The following is a 26,565-nucleotide window of genomic DNA, read 5'->3' on the forward strand; positions in this document are numbered from 1 at the left end:
GTCAAATACAACAGTCTCTGACTCTTCACAGTTAGTGGAGTCCCACACCTAAAACCAGAACCCTTAGCACAAAGTGCTATAGCCTACGATAACGTTGATAAGAAAAACCAGCCATAGGACTCCTGAGAAGGAAGCAATTAACTGACTAGAAGGGCCAGGTGGGAAGAATACCTTGGGGCCTGAAATGGGTTCTGGAAACCTGAGAGGGAAGGACACTCAGATGGAAGGGACCCGAACACCCTTGTGCAGGGAAGGAATTCTGTGGTGAGGCAAGAGGGTGAAGCTCTGTGAGGGCAGGGACTTCCCTTATCCACTCAGATGCCTAAAAAGTTGCCCGGCACAGAGCGCTACTCATTTATTACTTGTTGACTAATTGAATGCTAAAATCCTGTGTCTACTCCCAGAGATTCTGACCAGGGAAAGGGCCAGTGTTCGGGTATGTTTTAAAAACTCGCCAGGTGATTCTGATGTACTTCCAGGTTTGGTACCACTGGATTAAACGAATGACCTGAACCAATAGAGATGAGGAAATTTACAGTTTTCTGTAGATCATAAACCGTACTCTTTGAAAACAGCTTGGATGAAGGTGCTATGGTGCTTTCCTGTTTTACAGAAGGGGAAATGTAGGCTGCCAAAGATTAAGAAGAGATAAGCCTTGGCAGGTATGGTGAAATAGTAGAATCTGGGCAATGGGTATATAAGTGTGTATAAAACATTTGTTTCAATTTAGATATATTTCAAAATTTTTTCTTTTCTTTTCTTTCTTCCTTTTTTTTTTTTTTTTTTGAGAGAGAGAGTGTGTGTGCACAAGCGGGGGAGGGGCAGAGGGAGAAGGAGAGAGGGATTCCTAAGCAGAGTCTGCCTCTAGTATGGAACCCAACTCAGGGCTCGATCCCATTACCCTAGCTGAAATCAAGAGTAGGATGCTTAACTGACTGAGCCACCCCGGTGCCCCTCAAATTTTTTCTTTTCTTTCTTTTTTTTAACAGGGGAATTGATAGTAGTTTTGTCACTCTCCACTCTTTCCTTTTTTTAAAAAAATGTTTATTTGCTTTTGACAGAGAGAGTACAAGCTGGGGAGGAACAGAGAGAGAGGAAGACACAGGAACTGAAGCAGGTTCCAGGCTCTGAGCTATCAGCACAGAGCCCAACGCAAGGCTGAACCCATCAACCATGAGATCATGACCTAAGCCAAAGGGGGAACGCTTAGCCGACTGAGCCACCCAGGTGGCTCAAATTTTTTCTTAATAAGATGTTGAAAAAAATTAACTTAAGCCAGAGATAAAACATGCTAATTGAGTCTCATTGAGAAATTGGTAAAAACTTGAGTGTCATTTAGTCCAGAATTCTATGAGGAAGCAGAGGCCTTCCAGGTAGAAAGGGGAGTGGTCCTGGGGTGGTATGTTGGTCTCGGCTAGAGCAGAAGCAGAGGGTTTTGCTGAAAGAGCCTGGGATGTCACTTCAACCGGGTTCAGTTACCTTGGGTAATTGGTGTGGTGTCTTTGAACCTTAGACTCCTCATTGTTAAATGAGAGTCACATTAATAGAGGTTTTAAGTACCAAATTCACAGAGCCATTGTGAGGATCAAATGGTATACATGGTAGAAATCAAATGATTTTTAAAGATAGGTACAGAGACTTTCAAAGAGATATGGTGGCTCAGATCATTTTAAGGAAACCAGTTTCTGGATCTTGATTTCCTTATGGAATTCTGCCCAAAGGGATTTCTCTGAGGAAATGCTGACTGTTGACATGTTATGTTAGTTTTCCTTTCTCAACTTCCTTTCATAATCCTCCTTATCTCCTTTGATAGAATAAAAAGGTATACTTGGCCCCATCTTATCATATACCTTGCACTGGTTGTAAACACCCCCAGGGTTCCACAGAGACCATTCAAAGTACTGGGGTAGGCTAAGCTCTTTTAATCCAGACAGTGTGTCCTCAAAGTAGGGCTTGTGTTTGTCTTGATTTATCCACATCCTGTAAAAGAATGAAAGGTGGCATGTTGGGATTTTTTTTTTTAAGTTTATTTGTTTGAGAGAGACAGAGACAGGTGGGGGAGGGGCAGAGAGAGAGAGAGAGAGAGACAGAGAGAGAGAGAGAGAATACTAAGCAGGCTGAGTTATGAGCACAGAGCCTGATTTGGGACTCCAACCCATGAAACTGTGAGATCATGACCTGAGCCAAAACCAAGAGTCCAAGGCTTACCTGACTGAGCCACCCAGGCACCCCAGGATGTTTTAAATCTAGTTCCACTATGGAATAAGTAGGTCACGATGACAATTTTTGCTTAACAACCTTAGCCTTTCCATCTTCTTTTTGTCAAGGAATCTATCACTTCTGACTGAGAGTCTTGTGACAACAAATAAACAAAAAAGGGGGGCATACTGAGAAAAATATTAAACAAAATAGCACTTTACATACTTTATTCCATTCAGGAACAAATTCTCAGCAAGGTTCTCCCCTCTCTTTGAATTCAGAAGTGAGCTGGTTGTCATGGGGATGTGTCTTAACATGTTTATTTGAATAGAAGACATGTAGTCGGATCTTTTGTGACAGAGAAAAAATCTGATTTGGCCGGTTGGTTTGACAGTGAAGGGTGACTTTGCTAGTTAGGTGGTAGCTGGGTCTTTTCCATAAATCAAATGAGCTAAAAATACTGCACCAAGGTTTTTGAATAAAATATATTTAAATCACATGATTTAAGAGAGAATTCCTTGTCAAATTTTTTTATCACTCAAGATATTTTGGAATTAATACTATCTTCATTTTCTAGTCTTTTCTATACATGTCAGGTTAACCAAAATGCCTCTAGATAGAAAAGTATGATTTTAATCATCATTGATAATTCTTGAGAAAGCCTTTTTGATAAACTTTCCAGAAATTCAGAGTGAACGGGTCTCATGACTAGGTGACAAATGCTTTTGCAATTCAGGTGCTTTCTAATTCTTTGCTTGCCACAGAATTGAGGGGAAAATCAAGTTTCTGATAACAGATGACTAAAAAACACATTAAAAATTTTTTAAATTTATTTTTTAATTTAATATTTTTTAAATTTACATACAAGTTAGTTAGCATAAAGTCCAGCAATGATTTCAGAACTAGATTCCTTAATGCCCCTTACCCATTTAGCCCATCCCCCCTCCCACAACCCCTCCAGGAACCCTCTGTTTGTTCTCTATATTTAAGAGTCTCTTATGTTTTGTCCCTCTTCCTGTTTTTATATGATTTTTGCTTATCTTCCCTTATGTTCATCTGTTTTGTATCTTAAAGTCCTCATACAAGTGAAGTCATATGATATTTGTCTTTCTCTGACTAATTTTGCTTAGCTTAATACCCTCTAGTTCCATCCACATAGTTGCAAATGGCAAGATTTCATTCTTTTTGATTCCCGAGTAATATTCCATTGTATGTATATACCATTTCTTCTTTATCCATTCATCCATCGATGGCCATTGGGGCTCTTTCCATACTTTGGCTATAGTCAATAGTGCTGCTATAAACATGGGGGTGCATGTGTCCCTTCAAAACAGCACACCTGTGGGGCGCCTGGGTGGCTCAGTTGGTTAAGCGTCCAACTTTGGTTCAGGTCATGATCTCACGGTTCGTGGGTTCGAGCCCCGCGTCGGGCTCTGTGCTGACAGCTCAGAGCCTGGAGCCTGCTTCGGATTCTGTGTCTCCCTCTCTCTCTGCCCCTCCCCTGTTCATGCTCTGTCTCTCTCTGTCTCAAAAATAAATAAAAAACATTAAAAAAAATTTTTAAAAAAAAAAAAAAATTTAAAAAAATAAAAAATAAACAAAACAGCACACCTGTATCCCTCGGATAAATACCTAGAGTGTAATTGCTGGGTCATAGGGTAGTTCTATTTTTAGTTTTTTGAGGAACCTCCATACTGTTTTCTAGAGTTGCTGTACCAGTCTGCATTCCCACCAGCAGTGCAAAAGAGATCCTCTTTCTCTGCATCCTCTCCAACATCTGTTGTTGCCTGAGTTGTTAATGTTAGCCATTCTGACAGGTGTGAGTCAGAATCTCATTGTGGTTTTGATTTGTATTTCCCTGATGATAAGTAACATTGAGCATTTTTTCATGTGTCAATTGGCCATCTGGATGTCTTCTTTGGAGAAGTGTCTGTTCCTGTCATTTGCCCATTTCTTCACTGGATTATTTGTTTTTTGGGTGTTGAGTTTGATAAGTTCTCTATAGATTTTGGATACTAACCCTTTATCTGGTATGTCGTTTGCAAATATCTTCTCCCATTCTGTCGGTTGCCTTTTAGTTTTGCTGATTGTTTCCTTTGCTGTGTAGAAGCTTTTTATTTTGATGAGGTCCCCATAGTTCATTTTTGCTTTTGTTTCCCTTGCCTCTGGAGACATGTCAAATAAGAAGTTATTGCAGCTGTGGTCAAAGAGGTTGTTGCCCGTTTTCTTCTCTAGGATTTTGATGGCTTCCTGTCTTACATTTAGGTCTTACATCCATTTTGTGTTTATTTTTGTGTATGGTGTAAGAAAGTGGTCCAGGTTCATTTTTCTGCATGTCGCTGTCCAGTTTTCCCAGCACCATTTGCTGAAGAGACTGTCTTTATTCCATTGGATATTCTTTCCTGCTTTGTCAAAGATTAGTTAGCCATATGTTTGTAGTCCATTTCTGGGTTCTCTATTCTGTTCCACTGATCTGAGTGTCTGTTTTTGTGCCAGTACCATACTGTCTTGTTGATTACAGCTTCACAATACAGCATGAAGTCCAGAATTGTGATGCCTCCAGCTTTGGTTTTCTTTTCCAAAATTGCTTTGGCTATTTCTGGTCTTTTATGGTTCCATACAAATTTTAGGATTGTTGTTCTAGCTCTGTGAAGAATGCTGGTATTATTTTGATACAGATTGCAAAAAAATTTTTAATGTTTATTTATTTTTGAGACAGAGACAGAGACAGAGCATAAAAGGGGGAGGGGCAGAGAGAGAGGGAAACAGAATCTGAAGCAGGCTCCAGGCTCTGAGCTGTCAGCACAGAGCCAGATATGGGACTTGAACTCATGGACCAGGATATCATGACCTGAACCTAAGTCAGATGCTTAACTGACTGAGCCACCAGGTGCACCGCCCCCCCCCCCCCCCCCCCGCCAAATGCATTTTAATGACAGATCACTCTGTGGTTTTTGGAATATAACTTGGAAGGAGTTCAAATAAGTGAATGGTATTGCTGCAGCAAAACTCCTCCAATTCCCATCCTTTGACTTTTGTAAACAAGTTTTCTCAATTCTTATGTCTATAAAAATGGAAAATAGAACAAAATTAATGCTGACTAGTGTTTTAGTCTAGCAATAATATTTATATGAACTATAGTTTTAAAAATTATAATTTATATTAGTAAAAGAGGCTTTTATAATAAAACATTTTTATCTCATATTTTTGATCAAAATTAGTAATGCATTAGTCATTTTGATTAGTAGTACATGACTAATAATTTTGACAACTTAGTTCCTATAACCAAATTCTTTATTTTTTTAATGTTTATTTACTTATTTTTGAGAGAGAGAGAGAGAGAGAGAGAGAGAGAGAGAGAGCGCGCAAACACAAGCGGGTGAGGGGCAGGGGGAGGTGGGGGACACAAAATCCGAAGCAAGCTCCAGGCTCTGAGCTGTCTGCGCAGAGCTTGAACCCACTAACTGTGAGATCATGACCTGAGCTGAAGTCAGGCACCCCAGCCAGTTCTTTAAAATAGAGTGTAAGGGGGCACCTGGGTGGCTCAGTTGGTTGAGCGTCCAACTTTGGCTCAGGTCATGATCTCACAGTCTGTGAGTTTGAGCCCTGCGTTAGGCTCTGTGCTGACGGCTCAGAGCCTGGAGCCTGCTTCGGATTCTGTGTCTCCTCTCTCTCTGCCCCTCCCCACTTGCGCTCTGTCTCTGAAAAATAAATAAATGTAAAAAATTTTTAAAAATACAATAAAATAGAGTGTAAGATCACAGGAAATTATCAAAATTAATTTCCATCTGTATAGATATTTTTATCACCAAATATGTTAGGGTAGTTGAGAAAAAACTTCCAAAAATGAAAATATATTACCTCACAATAAAATTGGGAAAGTAGGAGGGACATGTTGGTTTGAGGTGCAAAAGAATTGGTGTAAAAAATTGAGTAGAAGAGCTTGTTCCCATAATTTTCAAGAGGATGATGGTGGCTATTGATATGCTATGGTATTTACATTCAAATACATTTAAGAGTGATATACGTTATATTTTAAAATTTCAGTCTTATAATATGGCTGGAAATTACACCTCTTGCCACTTTTGCATTTGTGATGTACAGTTTTAATAGTTGATGTCAACATGTGTTGGGGTTACATGTTTCAAAATTATTTTAGGAGATACTGGGGCACAAAGGTTCAAAGACCCTTGAAACAATATATGTGAAAAGAAACCCTCACCCCTCACCAGCTCCACCCCCTCCTGTGTTTCCTGGCTTAGTGAGGGGTGCCACTTTGCCTTGGCCATAAAAGTCATAAAACCTGAGCAGCATCCTTACTTCTCTTTCTCTTCTTACATCCGACCAATTTATGCTATTTCTTAGTAATTCTTAGATTCATCGCTTCTATCTCCCCAGCCTCTGTGTCTCCTAGAATATTGTTAACATCTTAATTAGTTTGCCTGACGTTAGCCTCAATCCATTCTGCTGGGGTGTCTGCAAGCAGGACAAATTTATCTTCCTAAAATTCAAAATCAATTATGTCACTCTTGTATAACTCAGTGGTTTTCCATTCTCTTAAAATAAAATCTAACTCATTAGGACTATATAGAAGTCTTCTGTGATTGACTCCTGCTACCTTTCTTGCTTTTTTTATCCTTACTCCTTTGTTCCCTAATCTCTAGTAATTCTGGGTGCTCTTCTCCCTCTATATCCCATATCCTTGATGTCATTCCCTCTGTCTGGGATACATGCACTTTTGTGCTTCTGACCCGTTGGCTGATGCATCTTTCAAACCTAACTTCAAGAATTATTGTTCTTGCTGAGTAGGCTCCCTTGCCTCTCTCAGACAGACTTAAGTGATTTCCCCTTTTCTTCTGTTGGCTATCCACCTTTCCTTTTTTTTTTTTTTTAAATATATGAAATTTATTGTCAAATTGGTTTCCATTATCCTTTCCTTTTTCACTTTTCCTCTCCCTCTCCATGATTTCAAGGATGACCTCTCAAAGAAATTACTTGTATCCAATTCTTTTTCTCAGGATCTGGGAGAATCCCAAGCTAAGAAAACTAGATTCCAGGAATACAATAGTGAGCTTTCATCATACACACCTTCATTTATTACTTTGCATGAAAATAGTCATGTAAGCTGCAGAAGGACAAGCGTTTTGTCTCTTTTTAAAAAAATTTTTTTATGTTTATTTATTTTTGAGAGAGAGAGAGAGAGACAGAGTGCAAGTGGGGGAGGGGCAGAGAGAAAAGGAGACACAAAATCCGAAGCAGGTTCCAGGCTCTGAGCAGTCAGCACAGAGCCCGATGCGGGGCTTGAACTAAAGACTTGTGAGATCATGACCTGAGCAGAAGTCCGACGTTAACCGACTGAGCCATGCACATGCCCCAAGCGTTTTGTCTCTTATTCACTGATATATCACAAACATGTAGACCAGTGCTTAAATCACAGTGTTGAATAAATAGTAGTGATAGTTAGTATTTACTGAGTGCTTACTATGTGCTTGATAAATGATTTTTTTCAGAAAGCATTTAATCACCAAGAAATCTTATGAAATAGGTATTATTACTATTCCTCTTGCAGATATGAGAGCATTAAGATTAACCAATGGAGGGGTGCCTGGGTGGCTCAGTCAGTTAAGTGTCCAACTTCAGCTCAGGTCATGATCTCAAGGTCTGTGAGTTCGAGCCTCACGTTGGGCTCTGTGCTGTCAGTTCAGAGCCTGGAGCCTGCTTCGGATTCTGTGCCTCCCTCTCTGTCCCTTCCGCATTCATGTTCTGTCTCTATCAAACAATGAATAAACGCTAAAAAAAATTTTTTTTTTAAAGATTAATCAATGGATCCAAATCAACCAGGTTGTAAATGGTGGACCTGGTTTCTAATTAAGGTCCCTTTGACACTAGAGCCCATTCTTTCAAAATTTTGGTTTTGATGTGCTTTACTTTTATTGTTATATGTCTGACTCCTTCATTAAACTTAAAGTTTATTAAAGGCAGGAACCCCGTTCAAGTCTGTATCCTTGACTTAACAAGTCTGTATCCTGGAATATAGTAGGAACTCAGTAATCTTTGTTGAATGAATAAAGTGAAACCTGGCTTATTTATATATACTTATGTTAAGGAAGAAAGGACAATGATGTTTTCTGGAGCCAGTTAAAGAAAAGTCTTGAATATAGCATGAGGCAAGTCATTCTTAGGATGCTCCCAATTAAAATTCCTTTGAGATTTTAACTTCACAACCAACTCAACCTGGACGCCATTTGACTAGTTTTAGTTTTTGGAATGCCTTCCTTGTTGAATTCTCCTTCATCTGAGAATATAACCCATTTATTTGTTTGTTTATGTATTTGTGTATTTATTTATTTATTTATTTATTTATTTATTTATTTATTTATTTATTTATTTATTTTTAAGTACACTCCATGCCCAGTGTGTAGCCCAACACAGGGCTTGAACTCACAACCCTGAGGTCAAGACCTTAGCTGAGATCAAGGGTCAGATGCTTACTGACTGAGCCACCCAGGTGCCCCTCTTTCTTTCATTTAAATCGTTCCTGACCAGAGGCATCTAAAGAACTGCTAAACCTGGGACAGCTGGGTGGTTCAGTCTGTTAAGCATCTGACTTTGGCTTAGGTCATGATCTCCTGGTTCATGTATTCAAGCCCCATATCAGGCTTTGCACTATCAGATTCCCTCTCTCTCTCTCTCTCTCTGCCCCTCCCCCTTGCGTGCTCCCCCACCAAAATAAATAAACTTAAAAAGAAAAATAAACAACTTCTGAACCTGAATTCCTTGTATCTGATACTCTGTAAGTCAATGAAAATAGGGACTCTTAAGCACTGTTGTGTTATCAGGGCTGATTTCGTGCCTGGCGTGCAATGGAGACTGCAGTAAACACTGTTAAATTAATGAATGAGGCAGAATTAGAGTAGGAACTGTCTAGTTTTCAGTGATTATCCATGAACAATTATGAAAGACATCTTCAGAGTTTTAGGTCAGTATGAAGTCATAATTACTGGGTTTGCCAAAAAAAGCAACAATTTCAAGTTTAGATTATATGAAATTTTAGCAAAAAAAATTGTAGTCTTTCAACCACAATGTGAAAAATTGTAACTTTCAAATTCTTCTGTGACTAAAATTAATATTTATTTTGAGCTTAAGTTAGAATGCCTTAACTACAGGAAGTAGTTACCTTAAATGATATAGAATTTATCGGCTAATGTAAGAGGAAGCTCAAAGGTAGGGAAGAATTCAGGATTGGTTCAGAGGCTAAATTATGCCATCAAGGACCAATTTCTTTTCATCTTTCTGCTCTGCCATCCACGCTGTTGGCTTCAAACTAATGCTAGTCCCCCTCATGACTGTAGGGTTGCTGTCAAAATTAATTGGGCTACAAAGACATCTTGTTTGAAAGAAAGATTGATTGATTCCCATTGGTTTCTGTGAACCTTCCCAGAAACTTCCATGCGATTGCTTCTGCATAATTGGTCAGATTTGGGTCACTTATCCATTCCTGAATTAATTAATAGCAAAGGGTAGTTGAAATACTCTGGGACCAATCAGATACAACACTGGAGTCAAGGTGAATTCCTCAAGCTTCATTAGTGGTATTCAATGAGACAGAAGGAACAGATTCTGGGGAGCCAACCACAATGTCCAACTCAAAACATCAGTTTTTGGTAGGTGGTAAAAACCTCATTTCAGTCAATTCAGTGTCTCTATGCTTTGCCCCGGTTTTGGTGGAGAGTGGGAATTTGGAATTGCCGTAACTTTGAGGAAGCATTTTGGTCTGGTTGTCACCTATCCGCATCAGCATTCACTGAGACGTTGTTTACATTGGTTTTCAATCACACAGGATCTGTCTCTCTTTCTCTCCTTCTCATGCCACTCTCTTGAGTAAATGGAATTACTCTGCTGAGGCACATGTGAGATTATTTTCCATGTCCATCTGCCTAGTCAGGGATTTTAAACTCAATTGCCTTTACAGAGGCAAGTCAGTAAAATAGACCAGGTGTAAGATAACAGGGAATAAAGACAGAAGAACCTAGAGAGGGTATGCTCCACTCAAAGTCATTCAAAATCAAATGATTAGCTGTTACATGAAGAGGGAGAAGGATCATGGGTGGAAATATGGGAAAATATTATCCTGCTCTATAGTTAATACTGCTATGTGGTATATTTGAAGATTGCCAAGATAATAGATCCTAACAGTTCTCATCACAAGGAAAAATACATTTTTTTCTACCTATATGAAATGAGAGAGGTTAGCTAAACTTATTGTGGTAATCATCTTACAATATATGTAAGTCAAGTCAATATGCTATATCCTTAAACTTGCATACTGCTTTTTGTCTGTTATATCTCAATAAAGCTAAAAGAAAAAAATACACTATCCTGCTACAGAAGAAATATAGTGTTCAGAACAAGAGGCTGCTTATCAGACTACATCTGGAATGTCTTATGTATTGCTGTGTACGTCACCTTAGAAGGAACATATTCATCCAAAGAATACCCAGTGTGTGAAGGGATTCTGAATCACATTATGTGAGTATAATCAATAAGACTTCTGTACAACATTCAGCATCCTAGGCTGAGAATGTAAAAGTCAAGATAGCCTAGCTTATGATGTGACTGACCTCAAAAATCTTGGTGGCTTAAGGGGTGCCTGGGTGGCTCTGTCTGGTATCCAGGATTCTTGATTTTGGCTCATGTCATAATCTTGCAGTGGTGAGATCAAGTCCCACATTGTGCTTTGCCCTGACGGCGTGAAGCCTGCTTGGGATTCTCTCTCTCCCTCTCCTCTGGCCCCTCCCCCATACTCATTGCCCTCTCTCTCTCTCTCTCTCTCTCTCACAAGAAGAAATACACATTAAAAAAAAACTCTTGGTGGCTTACAACAATTAAGATTTATATTTTCCTCATGTTACATGTCCATCATGGTTCAGTCTTTTGTAGGGAGGTGAGGTCATCTTTACTGTGGGACCTAAGCCATTTGCTGGCCATTGTGGCAAAAAAGAAAGGAACAATAGGAACGCTGGCTTTTAAAGTTTCTGCTTTCATTTCAAAGCAAGTTATGTGGTCACTCCTGAGATAACAGGATGGGGAGGGAAATCAGAGATCATGTGGAAAGTCCCGTATCATTCTGTTTGGGGATCCTCTATGGATCATCTTAACTCCCAGGAATTTGTGTAGTTCAAAACAAGATATAGTAGATGACATAGTAATATTCAATAAATACATATTAGCTAGTATTGTTATTATTACATTTCATTGAGAAGGAAAAATTCTTTCCATATGTTGTGTATCTATAAATCTTTTGAGGATGAACAGGAGAACTTCCTAGTATTCCTTACTCAAGCAGCAAAAGACACACTGGTCTGTTACTTGCTAGTAGGATACCATATTACTTAGGGAATGGCTGAGTAATTCAGAATATTTAGCATAAAGAAGAGATGCTTCAGACAGGACAAGCATGTGTTTTCTTTTTCTTTTTTTTTTTAACTTTTTAATTTATTTTTGAGAGAGAGAGTAGGGGGAGGGGCGGACAGGGAGGGGAGACAAAGGATGCAAGGCGGGCTCTGTACTGACAGCAGAGAGTCTGATGTGGGGCTCGAATTTAAGACCTGAGAGATCCTGACCTGAGCCAAAGTCAAATGCTCAGCCAACTGAGCCACCCAGACACCCAAGACCTCTGTTTTCTAATATATGAAAGTCTACGTGAAAACAAATTACACACACAAATAATGTGAGGGTCCTGAGAAGATAGCCCTGGTAGTAGAATAAGTTTGTCTGGTATGGCTTAATTCTTCCAGGGACCTGTCTTTAGTGCCATGAAGCACATTGTGCTTTGTGGGAGTTGAAGAAAGATTAATAACGAACTTATATAATGCTTACTCCATACCAAGTGTTGTTCCAAGCCTTTGCATATACTAACTCATGTATACACAACAACCCTATCAGATCGAAACTACAACTATTCCCATTTTTCAGGTGGAAAAAATGAAGCACAGATTAAGGAACTGCTACGGTCACACATCTGATAAGTGGTTGAGCCAAAGACTGAACCTGTCAATCTGTCTATAGAGTCCACTGTCTTAATCCTTGTGCTGAATTGCCTTTCTATACTTGGAATTCACTTGGAAACCCTTATCTATTTGATCAGTCTATCTTTTTTTTTTTTAATTTTTTTTTTAACGTTTTATTTATTTTTGAGACAGAGAGAGACAGAGCATGAACGGAAGAGGGGCAGAGAGAGAGGGAGACACAGAATCGGAAGCAGGCTCCAGGCTCTGAGCCATCAGCCCAGAGCCCGATGTGGGGATCGAACTCACGGGCCGCGAGATTGTGACCTGAGCTGAAGTCAGACGCTCAACCGACTGAGCCACCCAGGCGCCCCTTGATCAGTCTATCTTAGAACTGGTCATCTCATTTCTGATCTTTGTTTCTCCTCTGGGTCTTCTGTGCAACTCTCCAACAAGACACACCTTTTATTTATTTGTTTGTTTGTTTGTTTGTTTATGTTTATTTTTGAGAGAGAGAGAAACAAGTGTGAATCGGGAGGGGCAGAGAGAGAGGGAGACACAGAATCTGAAGCAGGTTCCAGGCTCTGAGATGTCAGCACAGAGCCAGAAGCGAGGCTCAAACTCATGAGCCATGAGGTCATGACCTGGGCCGAAGTCAGATGCTTGACTGACTGAGCCACCCAGGCACCCCCAAGACACACCTTTTAAATTATACTCCCTTTCTATCTTTTTGGTTTATCTCTCAAAATGACTTGTCCATAGTGACCTCTCAGACAAGTGGGGTCTATGATCTGGGTTGGGGATCTAGGAGCCATGTTTGGGACTGGTATGGTAGAGAGGTGTGGCAGTGGCAGGCGAGGACAGCTGGAACTTGACACTAGAGTTGGCAGGCTGGCCTGCGGTCATGGTGAAGAACAAAGTGGGAATGCCATTTGCGAGCCAGGTCAATAGTGAGCCCAGTGTCAGGTCAAATGGGTCTGGCAGCAAGACCAAAACCTGGGATACAGCAATGATTTGGCAACAGGTTGGCAGCAAGGACGTTGACGGATGAACTGGCAGATTCAGGAAGGGAAGATGTAAGTTAAAACCCGAGGAGATTCCTGAGAGGGAAGTCCTGGTGGGAAGAGCCTTTCATAGGTACCTGGTTGTTCAATCTGGCTCTTGAGGAAACCAAGCCAGTCAGGGCATGAGTGACTTTCTCTTTGTTAGTATTTCTCTATAGACCAGCAATCTGGTGCAGAACCCTCCTGACAGCCTCCTTGGACTCTCTTCACTCAAGTACTAGGGAGACTGAGCAGGGTGTAGTGGTTATGTGGTTTGACCCTGATATCTGGGTTCAAATCCCACTTCTGCCACTTACTGACTCATTACACTGGAGGATGAATTACCTAACCTTAAAGTGTCTCAATTTCTTTATCTGTAAAATAAAAAGATAACAATGTTACTCCAGAGATCTCCGAATCAGCGTTGCACAGTGATTAAAGAGTATGGGCTCTGGAGTCAAGATGCTTGATTTATGTCCTTCATCTTCCACTTATAGCTATAAGACCTCAAGCAAGTTACCAGATCTCTTGCTTCAGTTTTAAGGTCTATAAAATTGACACACAATAATGGGCGTGACATAGGACTTTTGTAAGAATTAATATGATATATAACATATATAGTCTTTACTGCCCTTATCAGAAGATCAAAGTTAAAAGGCTCCCACAAGTGGGATCCCCTTTACCCACCCTGCCTTGGCGGAATAAACTTAGTATTCAGTTCTGTTGGAACAGGAAGAACATGCATTCCCTCAGGCAGTTAACTTAGCACACAGGAAAGACACACCCAAAGGCATTTCATCTCCAGACACGCCTACTAACCCAGAGGCAAATTCTAAAAGGAACCCTGCTGTTGATGGTGGTGAGGAAGGTAGAGTGAAGAGAGGATTGACACAGGCTTGTCCCTGCCCACTGCCAAATGTATAAATCAGAGTAAAGTTCTGAGCAAGACACCATCATTGTATCATTATATTTGGAGGGTAGAGCATAACTGATGGTTACTGTGCTTTCCAGGATTTCACAGTGAAAAGACCAAAGATGGTAGTTTCCCATCTTCATCTTTTGACAGAGGCCCTCCATTACAGACTGTTATTTCAGGAGCGATTTTTTTTTTAATGTTTATTTATTTTTGAGAGAGAGAAAGAGAGAGAGGGAGAGAGAGACCGAGTGTGAGCAGGGGAAGGGCAGAGAAAGAGAGGGAGACAGAGAATCCGAAGCAGGCTCCAGGCTCTAAGCTGTCTGCACAGAGGCTCGAAATCACCGACCACGAGACCATGACCTGAGCCCAAGTGGGATGCTTAACCGACTGAGCCACCCAGGCAACCCAGGAACGATTTGTAAAGGGTCTGTTGCTCATGGGTCATGCCAGGTAAATTGCAAGAATGTTGATTTCATTCATCCCAGTTCCTTTTTTAACTTCTTGGCTTGGGAACATGTGTGCACACATGAGCATGGGTGTGTGTGACCGAGAGAGCAAGCTTGTAGAATAAATGCTGCTGCCTCTTTTCAGTAACTGTTACGATGTTATAGGTTAATAAGCATGTGAGCTAGTAAAATTTGGGGATGATTCTTTCACTCTTAAGAATTCACTATAGTCACAGATAATGCCATGTTAGTCTTTTATTCACCATTTATTCTCTCAATACAACCTTATGACTTCTTGAGTATTTAATAAGTGCCTGCAGGGAGAAGGCAGCAGGTATACTGGAACTGGTACCTTGTCTCTTCTTCCCATTATTTTCCAGCTTTTTTTTTTTTTCCCTGAATCTTGACATGTCCAAGTAACTAGCCTTTCTTCCGTCTCTTCAGTGAAGCTTCATGGAGGGCAAAGAGAAGCTACTTTATGTACTCATTCATTCAGCAGTGAGTCAGTTGTGCAGTGCTATTTGTTGCTTTTTTAAGTTTATTTTTTTTAATGTTTATTTCTGAGACGGGGGTGGGGGGGTGGGGGGAGAGGCAGAGAGAGGGGTGGACACAGCATCTGAAGCAGGCTCTGTGCTGACAGGAGAGCCCGATATAGGGCTCAAACTCATGAATGGTGAGATTGTGACCAGAGCCAAAGTTGGACACTTAACCGATTGAGCCACCCAGGCATCCCTCAAAGGTACACTTCTAAGTACATTAGAGTATGTGACATACATCCTTGATTATGCAAAAGATAATATGACATGAGACTAGAGATGATTCTAGGTGGCACATGGATTTGGCTTCCGTTAAACTGGCTTCAGTTTAATACAATTAAACTGAATATTAAGAAATTCTTCTCAGTATTCTCTTTCTAATTCTATTTTGAGCTATGTGATTACAGATAAAGTTTCATTACAAAAAGTTTCATTTAGATGCTGTATGTCTTAAATGCCTGTCTATGACTTGGTGAACAATCCCCTTACTTTTTTTTTTTAAATAAGGACTAAGTTCAGAAATTCAACAGGCTAGATTGGTAGATTCCAGCTAGAATTTGCTAGCCTTATTTTTCTCATATTATTTTAGTGTGTCCCTTTATGGTTAGTGAGTTATATTCAGTTTTTTAAAATAAATTACTTAAACAAATTGAGTCGATATAAAGAAACATGATAAGCAGATAAGAACCAAGGCAGTACAAGGTCATAGCAAAACTGCGAAAGTAATATGGAAATGACTCAAGTTTACTAAACAAGGACACTGCAGTCTAGATAAGAGAATCTGAGGAAGAAGTGTGTAAAATGTGATCAAATGTAGACTTTGTATTACTGTCCAGTGAAGTCACAGAGAGCTCTGTGCCAGGGTTTGAGGTTGAGTATGTTAGGAGAAGGGGAGGGGGAGGTTTGCCAACATTGACAGAGTACTTATTGCAGGCAAAGTGCTGTATATTTTTGAGGATAGAAAGATGAATAAAATTTGGACTTACTCGCAGAATGAGTTTACAGTTTGTCTCTAGAGGAGACAGACACGTAGATGTATATTCTTTTGTACACTATGATAAATAATATATATAAACAGATTTAAAACCCTAGGCAAAGGAAATAGGAAGAAGTTGATGGTAGGAGTGTATGTGTGATAAGAATAGCTACCATTTATAGAGTATCTTCCAAGGGCCGGGAAGTTTACTAAATAACTTTGTCACATTAGCTCATTTATTCCTTGCAATTTGGGAACTGAGATCAGAGAAGCTAAATAGTTGTCCCAAAGTTAATAATAGTGATGATGTTCATGACTGAGTCCTTATTATATGCCCAGCACTGTGCTAAATCCTGTATGTACATTAATTCATTTAAGCCTCCCCACAAGCCTAAGAGGTAAGAATTAGCTCCCTTTTACAGATTAGCAAACCAAGGCTCACAGCAATCAAGAGACTTCAGAGTTAGTGACTGGTGCTGTTGCAACTTAAACCCAGGGATGTTTGATTCCAAAACCCATTTCTTCCAGTTCTACTGCTTCCAATAAGCAGCTGAGCTGTGTGACCCTGAGTTGGCGGTGCACGGGGAAGGTCCATGGATGGCTCTTTTGTGAAATGCTAGGTTCAAATCTCAGCTGGGTTTCTCTATTGAGTTCACCTATGTCACAACTCCTTCTGTTTCATAATATAATCTCCTAAACTCCTAAACCACTAAATGCTAGGACTGCATGAGTGGCTAACACTGCTCCATGATATTATAAGGTGATGTTGGTAAAGACATTTCAAAAGTAGGCAAAAGAACTCGGTGATAGGGAAGGTTCATCCAGTTTGTAAGGACTAGAAACTATTTCCTGTGGGAACTCACACAATCCTGATGCTTGATAAATACAAAGGAATCTTTGGGAGTACTAAATCCAATGTCCTCATTTTAGAAAGAAAAAGAAACAAACAAACAAACAAACAAACAAACAGGTTAAGAGCCAAAAGTCCCATAGCAGGCAGAGGAATTAAGAGCCACACATCTTCCACGTCTCAATGCTCAATGTGGTAGACCATTGGTTTTCAAAGTGTGAAAATCACGGTTTTCCAGCGCTAATCTCCACACCCACAGCCTCAGCAGTATCTGGGAACTTGTTAGAAGTGCCCACCTCAGACCCACAGATTCGGAAAATGTGAGGAAGGAGCTCAGCAATCTATTTTAACAAGCCCTCTGAGTGATTCTGAAGCATGCTCATGTCTGAGGAGGACTGCAAAGTATCTGCTATATATTATACAGCATATGGAGGGAAGAAGAGGCAAGATTGAAGTCACTCCCACATTCCCATAAGCTCTTCTCTCTCTTTGTTCCCAGGTGAAGGGCTGAAGGGGTTCAGGGTAACAACCTCCTGATGTCCACAGAAACTCTGAGATATTTTTGACAAGGGGATGAGCCTATGGAAAAAACACTGGCCTGAAGTGGGTGGCCTGGGTGTGCTCCCAGGTAGCCAGAGACTAGGCACTGTCTGGCTGTCTGTCTATGGAGAACTTACTAAAGGAGAAGGGCTGAAGATGCCAGGGAGGGGCAGAAAGGAATACTCTGCCACACTCTTCCTCACCCAGCCCCCAACACAAACAGTGCAGCCAGGACTCTAGAGGAGGTTCTTCTCCACGCTCTCCCTCCCTGTCTGTGAGCCATGGGTAGTTGCACTGAAAATCCTGCACTGATTTCCTGAAAGGCAGGAGGCCTGTAGAAAGAGGAGGGGGCAGGGGAATTTGCAAAGGTTTTTGGCAGGCACCTGTGTGTCCCTTTGTAAGATTTTTTATCCTGAAGGGATGATTTTTATCCGAGGTGAGGAAATAATAGAAATTGATTTGCACTTTACCAATGTCTCTGGCGGTTGCATTGAGGATAGACTAGCGGAAGCTAGCAGCTTACATGGGCTGGCAGTTATCACACTAGTCTCAGTGGGAAATGAGGGCCATGTGGGGAGTGGGAGCAGATTTAAGAGAATATGGATGGGGATACGCAGGGGAAGGGAGGGAGGAGATAGTGCCCCTGGGACTGAGTGAATTGTTAATTGTAGTGCCAACATCCTGGGCCCTGAAGTCCTGAAATTAGTAGGCTCTAAAAACCCGAGCCCAGGTGAGTGACCATTTCCTCCTTCCTTCTTCCCCAAAGAGCCTGGGCTTTGGAGCCAGGCAGATGAGGGTTCAAAACTCCCGCTGCACTCTGGGCAATATTCCACCTCTTTGATTCACAGCTATATGCCAAGCGCCTAAAACAGTGTCTGGAACACGGTAGGAGATCAACAAACGTTTGTTGAATGAATGGCGATACTCCAAGCCTCCTTTCCTCATCTGTGAATATCTGGAACGGTTGTTGCGTAAGGAAACCACTAGCCCTGAACTTGACGCATAGTAGGCACTCAACAAGTTGTATTTTTCCTTCCCCTTGACAGTAAAAACGGGGTCCCCGGGCGAGTGCAAGAGGTGGGTCTGAGTCCTGGCGCCCCCCGCAGGGTGGTGGGGAGCACGTGGGCTGGGAGGGCGGGGTGGGAGCCGAGCGGCGGGAAAGGGAGGGGGCGCCGGCCGACAGCTCGCGCGGAGCCGGTCTCCCCGGCTTACGTAAGGCGCGAGTCCCGCGCGGCCGGCTGGGGCTCTGAGTGGGGGCGGGCGGAGGCGGCGCCGCCCAGCGGGATCCGGGCTGGAAGCCTCTCGGAGCGCCGCGTCCCAGACGAGGTGTGTGTTTGACTGCTTGGGGTGGAGAGGCGTCGGACTCGGGTTCCCCGCGGCGGGGAGCGCATCCGTCCGCCCTCGGCGGAGGTGGGCGCTGGGCGGTCCGCGCGGGCGGCGGGGGCCGTGGCGACTCCCGGGGATTGACAGCCGCTGGGGAGGGGCCGCGGCGCAGACTCAGCGCTGCCCACGTGCGAGGGTAGGGGCAGGGGCTCAGCCCCCAGGCCGACCGGTGCGTGGGGCGACTGGGGGCGCGCTTGGAGTCACCGCCCCTCCCGGCGTCCCCCTCGGTGGAGACTGGCGCGGGGATGCCAGGCCGCCCGGCCCCTTCCTCGAACGCCGCGTGGGAAACGAAAGAGGAAGGGATAGAGGTGGGCCTGGCCGGGCCGCCCTCAGAGCCCCCGAGTCCGACCTCGCCAGGGGCGGGGACTCCGGACTTGTCCTGAATCGCGGCGTGGGGGCGAGGAGGGCGGGGATGGGTAGCGTGGCGCCTTTCTCCGCCTTCGAGCCGGCCCCGGCGCGGGGCTGAAGGGAGGGGTTGTCTCAAAAGTCACTCCTTCCCCCTGCAGGGGCGCCCGGCGAGTCCCCGCGCGAGCGGAGAGTGTCAGAGGCAGAAGCAGAAGCCATAAAGTTCCCCGGGCTTCTCTGAGGCCGCTGTCCGGGTTGTCCGTTTGGCCGCCCCCTCCCTGCCTGGCGAAGGCAATGGCTTCCAAACTCCTGCGCGCGGTCATCCTTGGGCCGCCCGGCTCGGGCAAGGGCACCGTGTGCCAGAGGATCGCTCAGAGCTTTGGTCTCCAGCATCTCTCCAGCGGCCACTTCTTGCGGGAGAACATCAAAGCCAACACGGGTGAGGGGTGCGGGGGCGAGGGGCGGGGGTGAGCCGTAGCGGGTTCGGGTTGGGTCGGGTCTCCTCGGTCCCCGGGCGCCCTTCCCCCGCCCGCATGTGGTCGTGCAGGCTCCTACGTGCCTGGGAGCATGCAAACGGTGGCCCGCGGTGGTGCGGCTTAACCGCGCCCCAGGAGGGTGCCGAGGCTCGCCGGGAGGAGGGTGGGAGGTGCATGCTTCTCCTCTCCTCGCCTGGACTCCTCTTGCCTTGGGGAAAAGCCTGTAACCACCCAGCTGAGGGAGAACCAGACAGCTGAAAACCCCGAGCTTCCCTCTCGCCCTGCTTCCTTAAGGATAAGCCCTCCCAGCCCACGCGTCCCCGGGGAACTGGGGCGTCCCCCTGCTCTCGCCGCCCACCTGTGGGAGTCCGGTCCCGCTGCGCTCTGGGGAACCTGTGGCGCCGCGGGGCCCCCAGCTGCGCACTGTTCCTGCCCCTCCGCGTCACCCTGGGCCTCCGGGCAGAGCCCTGGTGGCTTTGAAAGGCCTGTCTGTCCGCTGCCGCCTTCTAAGGTAAACTCTCACCACTAACACCCCTCCTTCGCAAGCCGGGGCCTGGCCGTTAGGAGACTACGTAGTAGGAGACTCAATCTGAGAAATTACGTTTTGAATCCAGCTTCCCTGGAAATGGCTTCTTGAGAATGCCTCCCTTGGCTGGCGTCGTGAATTTGGGGATGTAAGTCGCCTGATCGCTTAGTCTTTCAATAGGGCCCTTCACCCTTCTCCTTCCACCCCCACGGCAACCCCAGTTCCTGATGAATTGGTATTGACAGGCAAGAGGTAGCTGTTGCGCCGCTGGTACATAACCTTTCTGGGATGCATATTCTCATAATAAGCAACTCCTTTATGAAAACTTGTTATTTGCAAACGGGAGCTTCTCTACCACCCTCAGCGGTGTCCGGGGTGGTTAATGCCCATCCGTGGGCTAATTACCCAGGGATCTTCATTACAGAAGCGCAGATTAGTTTCAAGAGGACTGTGCTGGAAAACAGCGTAAAACCTAGGAATCTAGGAAGTATCTAGGAAGTATCTCAAAGGCAGAGTTTTATTTATCTCTTAAACAGATTGCAAAAGCAAGCTTTTATTTTGATTTTCAAGAAGACTCGCCTGCTGCCCCTCATCTCCCAGAAGGAAAAGTTGTGTGTACCAGTTGCACCTTGAATTTTCTCTTGCCTCAGTTGGGTCTGTTTTAATTTTAATACCACTTTTCAATGCATTTTATTCTTTTTGTTTTGGAATGCAGTTTGGGGGAAGAGCAGTGTGAGAGGGAAGGCTGGCTCTCAGCCGGAGGGTTTTGTGATTGGCTCCAGCTTCTCCGTGGTAGGGAGCCAGAGACTTGGTCAGGGGAGGAAACGTTTAAGTGGCATTGGGCCCGTTTCTTAGCATTCTCTCTACCTGACTTGGGGACTCGTTTCCTTCTGGCCTGGAAGACCTCACCCTGTCCATCCCAGACTGGATTAGTGCCCTTTCCATTTTTAAAGAGAATGTGATAGGAAGTGGCTTACTTCAGAACTTTCTTAGAGGTTTTGAAAACTTTCCACTTGCTGTTTTCCCTTATTCTCACTTTTTTTTTTTAACTTTGTTTGGTTTTTGGATTTTAGTTTCTGTTCTCTTTCACACAGCTTCATTTTCTCCAAGTGTTTCTCCCTACAGTATGACATGACTACAAAATGTTTAGATTTTCTTTTTCTGTTGGGTACCAAGTTTTTTTTATAAACCAATTTAAAAACTGTTTATCAGGGAAAGAGAAGAAAAATGAAGGACAGCAATTTGTTTTCAAAGTGGCTTGTTTCTAGTGGACTTAGAGGGTTTTCTTGGATTATTTTTCTCGCAGAAGTTTCTTAGAGTTTCACAGGCTCATTGCCTGGTAAACAAAACATTCCATGGTATTTTTCTTTTGCCTGTTTGCTTTTAGCTAATTTCCTGATAGAGAAACACAACAGCTCCTCTGTATGTATACCTTTATAGTTGGAACATTTGAAGAAGATGAGGAAGCATAACAGAACCCCCGGAAAGAAAACCGTGGTAGGAATTCGAGTTGGAAAGTAGCTCAGGCCATCTGCTCCAACCTTGATTCCGGAATACTCCTGTCCACATGGCTTTCCTGCAACCACTGCCTGCTGAAAAAATGCTCTTCCAGGGAAGGACTACTCATTGCTTCTGGAAGTCTTCCCTTACCTGCCCTGGCAGAATTCATTTCTTTCCTCTGTGCGTGGCTTTGTTGATTCTGTTGCTGCTGTCACATACAGTTACAATGCATTACAGCAAATGTCTGTCTGATTCATCCTGTATTTACCAAGTACCTGCTATGTGTCAGACAGTGTTCTAGGTACTGGGGGGCTGTAGCAGTATTTAAGATAATCATGTGTCACTTGTCACTTCTAACTTCACCATGTTCTAGTACCCTCTGAAGAGACTTCAAGGTCAGGGATATGGCAAAGTACTTAATGCATAGAAAGAGTTCAACAGGTCTTTGGGTCACAAATTCTGTCTACTATCCAAGAGTCAGTCTCCAGCAATTGAGTCCATTCTGTTCAGTTTTGATTTATGGTAAAAGTTTGTGCCTACTATGGATCTGAGATTAGTCAGTCTCATGATAGCTGTCACCCTTTGACTTTGTCTAATTGGCCTGAAGCAGTGTAGGCTGAGACTTAATCAAAGACTTTATTTGAAGACTCACACCCAAGTCTTTGGTTCTCATTTTCTTTCCTTCTTTCGTTCTTTCTTTCTTTCTTTCTTTTATTTTTTTTATTTTTTTAATGTTTGTTTATTTCTGAGACACAGAGACAGAGCATGAGTGGGGGAGGGGCAGAGAGAGAGAGGGAGATGCAGAATCTGAAACAGGCTCCAGGCTCTGAGCTGTCAGCACAGAGCCCGACGCGGGGGCTTGAACTCATAAACCGTGATATCTTGACCTGAGCCGAAGTCGGTTGCTCAGCCGACTGAGCCACCCAGGCGCCCCAAGTTTCTCATTTTCTTTAGTGCATGCATTGCATGAGTAAATAGAAGGGAGAATTATAGATTGCCAGGAGGTGGGTCCTACACTGTGTCATAAAGAATATTAGCTTTTCTGTGTATGTGTGTATATGTGTATGAATGTGGGTGCACACACACTGCTGGTGCTTAGTAGTGAGTCTTATTAAAACTTTATTAGAAGTTTGCTAGAGACATTAGTCTCCATTTGTTGAGTGATAGTGGCTGAAACCTCCCTCTGAAAGGATGTGAGAATCCCGTTTTAAGGGTTGGACAAACAGTGGCATTTAAAAAAATCACCTTATTCTGAACTGGATCTCCTATCTCAAGTACAGGAAAATTGGCAGATTTCCATTTGGAAGCATCCTGGACTTGATTGGGTGAAAGAATGTTCGAGAACAAACATGTTTCTGCTCTTAATTAATATTAACTGCAGCTTTTGCTGGGGTTTGCATATGGGACCAGCATTTCAAATTAGACTATGGCCTGAGCCTCTTTTCTGTGAAAAGATGACCTAGTTCAGAGGGCTCTGGATTTTTTTTTTTTTTTTTTGCATTTGTTAAGTATAAATGTATATCTTATGTAAGAGTGAAAACTTCTGAGTCTTGGAGGATAGAGAGGTTGTATCTAGAGACTTGACAGAGTTGAACAAGATAGCTGAAACAAATTTAAATAGTTGTTCTGTAGGATATTAATAGGATTTCTGGGATATGCTATGTTCCATTTTTTTTTTTTTCTAGCTTGGTAAGACTTGGGGTATAGCTCGGGTCAAGGGTCTGACCATTTTGGAGGATCTGTCTATTCCACAGGTCCACTCTACAATGCCTGGTTTCTTTGAGGGTTTTTATGGGTGTTGAAAGAACAATTTGTGACTTGAGTAAGGTGTCCCCTGAGAGTACATCTGCTTTGGCTACATGAACAGCTGAATCTAAGCAGTCTTCAGTGTGGTCTTTTTTTTTTTTTTTTTAAGTTTATTTATTGATTTTGATAAACAGAGTGAGCTAGTATGGGTGGGGGAGGGGCAGAGAGAGGGAGAGAGAATCCCAAGCAGGTTCTGCACTGTCAGCATAGAGCCCAACAGGGGCTCGAACTGGTGAACCATGAGATCATGACCTGAGTCAGACACTCAACCAGCTGAGCTGCCCAGGTGCACCCAGTGTGGTCATTTTTTATTTATTTTTGAGAGAGCACAAGCAGGAGAGGGGCAGAGAGAGGGGGACAAAGAATCTGAAGCCAGCTCTGCCCTGACAGCACAGAGCCCCATGTGGGGCTTGAACTCATGAACTGCAAGATCATGACCTGAGCCAAAGTTGGACGCTCAAACAGAACCACCCAGGTGTCCCCAGTGTGGTCATTTTTTAAAAGGAGCTTTAGTTGTACCTTGTGGAAAATTTGGAAAATGTGAATTAGATTTTATCTAAAGGGCACTAAAAAGCTATTGAAGAGTTTTAAATAAGATAATGACATGAAAGGATTTACTCTAAAAGTTGAACTTTGGGATGCTGTGTGAAGTGACTCCAGTTAAGCTAGAGTGATACCAGGAAGACCAATGTAGATGAGGAGAGTGGACCATGGCTTGGGTTGGGGGGTAGTTGTGAAGGCAGAGAGAAATGAAAGTGGACCATGGCTTGGGTTGGGGGGTAGTTGTGAAGGCAGAGAGAAATGAAGGGCTTTAGGATGCAAATGAAGGCAGAGCTTACAGGGGATGAATGAGCTGGTGGTGAGCGGTGATGGAGAGAAAGCAGCCCAGAGATCAGTCCTAGGATTTTGGCCTTAGCACTTTGGGTGAATGTGCCTTAGGGTTGGACTAGAGTGTGCCTAACCACTCTGATGTGGAACATTTGGGTTACTTGCTGTTTAATAATGCTCTTATGAACGTCACTGCATGTAAATCATTCAGCAAATATATTTTCCTTGGCATAGGTTACTAGAAACAAAATGACTAGGGGTACCTGGGTGGCTCAGTTGGTTAAGCGTCCGACTTCTGCTCAGGTCAGACTTCTGTTCACTTCATGATCTCATGGCTGGTGAGGTGGAGCCCCGGGTCTGGCTCTGTGCTGACAGCTCAGAGCCTGGAGCCTGCTTTAGATTCTCTGTGTGTCTCTTTCTCTCTGTCCCTCCCCCATTTGTGCTCTGACTCTTTCTCTCTCTCAAAAATAAATAAAAGTTTAAAAAAAATTTTTAAAGGAAAAGAAATAAAATGACTGGATCAGAGTAGTTTTTAAACTGTAGAAGAAAGGAATTTTAAACTTAGCTTACAAGAGTGCCTGGCTGGCTCAGTCAGTAGAGCATGCAACTCTTGATCTCAGGGTTAATGAGTTCAAGCCCCATGTTGTGTGGGGAGCCTACTTAAAAAAAAAAAAAATTAGCTTACAAGCCTCTAGTCAAGGGCTTGGTTGAAAAGTAGATAAAAGGTTCTAAATTATTCATGTAGTTTTTGGCTTACTAAATATTTAAGTATAGACATGGGTACACATACATTCATACATATGTATTTAAACTCTCCTTGTTTTTCTGGTTATAAAAATAGTATGTGTAAGTTATCAAAGGTTTAAAAAAAACAAAAATAAATAAGACAAACACTTGTAATCCCACTAACTGGGAGGAAAAATACTGTTAATACTTTTAAAAACAGTATATCCTTCCAGACTGAATTTCAAGAATAAACTTTGTATTACTATTTTGAAAATTGCTTGCTTTATTGCACAACATATCATTTATTGTTTTTTTAGTGCCATTACAATGTGTTCTTTAATATGAGCTTAGTGCCCCTGTACTCTTTTAATATAAGTTTTATCCCACTTTTGTTTTTTTGGAAAGGTAATATGTGCAGATGGTAAAATTTTCAAACTACACCAGAAATGGTGTGGAAAGTCTCTCTCCCCTCCTTGACCGGTGGTTCCCCAGTTACTCTCTACAGGAATACATGTTCCCTGACCCACGGTTCCTCTCTCTACCAGGATACCTAGTAGTTACTTTTCTTGAATGTTCATCCAGAGAATTTATGCATACATATATAGCATATATATAGATGGCAGTAGCCTCTTTTTTAAAAAGTACAAATTTATATTTTGTTTTTCATATCTTTCTTTAGACTTAGCAGTATAGCTTAGACATGGTTTCTGTTAGCAGGTATCAATCTATCTTACTCTTTTTGAAAAATGGCCACATACTCTTTTTTTTTTTTTTTTAAGTTTATTTACAGAGAGAGAGAGAGAATGGCTGGGAGAGGGGCAGAGAGAGAGGGAGAGAGCGAGGATACCCAGCAGACTCTGCACTGTCAGTACAGAGGCTAATGTGGGGCTTGATCTCACAAACCAGGAGATCATGACCTGAGCAGAAAATCAAGAGTCAGACGCTTAACCAACTGAGTCACCCAGGTGCCCAGACCCATAATTTTATGTTACAGTTGTACCATAGTTTTTCTAACCAGCCATTCTCAGACATTTTGGTCTCACATTTAAAACTCATTGAGGGGGACCTGGGTAGTTCAGTTGGTTAAGCACCTGACTCTTGATTTTGGCTCAGGTCATGACCTCACAGTTCCTGAGATTGAGCCCTGAGTTTGGCCTGGGGCTGACAGTGTGGACCCTAGCCTGCTTGCTGTGCTTTCTCTCCCTCTTTCTGTCCCTTCCCCCATGCATACTCACTTAAAAAAAAAACAAAACAAAACTCATTGAGGGGTGCCTGGATGGCTCAGTCCATTGAATGTCTGACTCTTGATTTGGCTCAGGTCATGATCCCAGGGTCATGGGATCAAGCCTTGCCTTAGGCTCTGTGCTCAGTGGAGGATTAAGATTCTCTCTCTTTCTCTCTCTGCCCCTCCCCCACTCATTCTAAACAAAACAAAACTCACTGAGCACTCCATAGAGCTTTT

The 26,565-nt window shown here is 42.9% G+C and overlaps 1 protein-coding gene across 5 annotated transcripts in view; it reads left to right on the plus strand.

The window, feature by feature from the left end:
• The first annotated feature begins 18,691 nt into the window (after nt 1-18,691).
• Nucleotides 18,692-26,565, plus strand: part of AK4 (adenylate kinase 4) — a 72,856-nt gene continuing 64,982 nt past the window's right edge. For 2 of the 5 annotated variants that reach the window (XM_027058977.2, XM_053214189.1), the window contains exons 1-2: nt 18,838-18,923; nt 19,403-19,680. In XM_027058977.2, coding sequence (XP_026914778.1) covers nt 19,536-19,680 — 145 coding nt within the window. In that variant the 5' untranslated portion in view covers nt 18,838-18,923; nt 19,403-19,535. Of the gene's footprint in view, nt 18,924-19,072; nt 19,205-19,402; nt 19,681-19,717; nt 20,229-26,565 lie in introns of those variants that run through there. The other 3 variants (XM_027058975.2, XM_027058978.2, XM_027058981.2) reach the window with 3 other exon arrangements.

Source organism: Acinonyx jubatus, chromosome C1, assembly GCF_027475565.1.
Source record: "Acinonyx jubatus isolate Ajub_Pintada_27869175 chromosome C1, VMU_Ajub_asm_v1.0, whole genome shotgun sequence".
In the NCBI taxonomy this organism is placed as follows: domain Eukaryota; kingdom Metazoa; phylum Chordata; class Mammalia; order Carnivora; family Felidae; genus Acinonyx; species Acinonyx jubatus.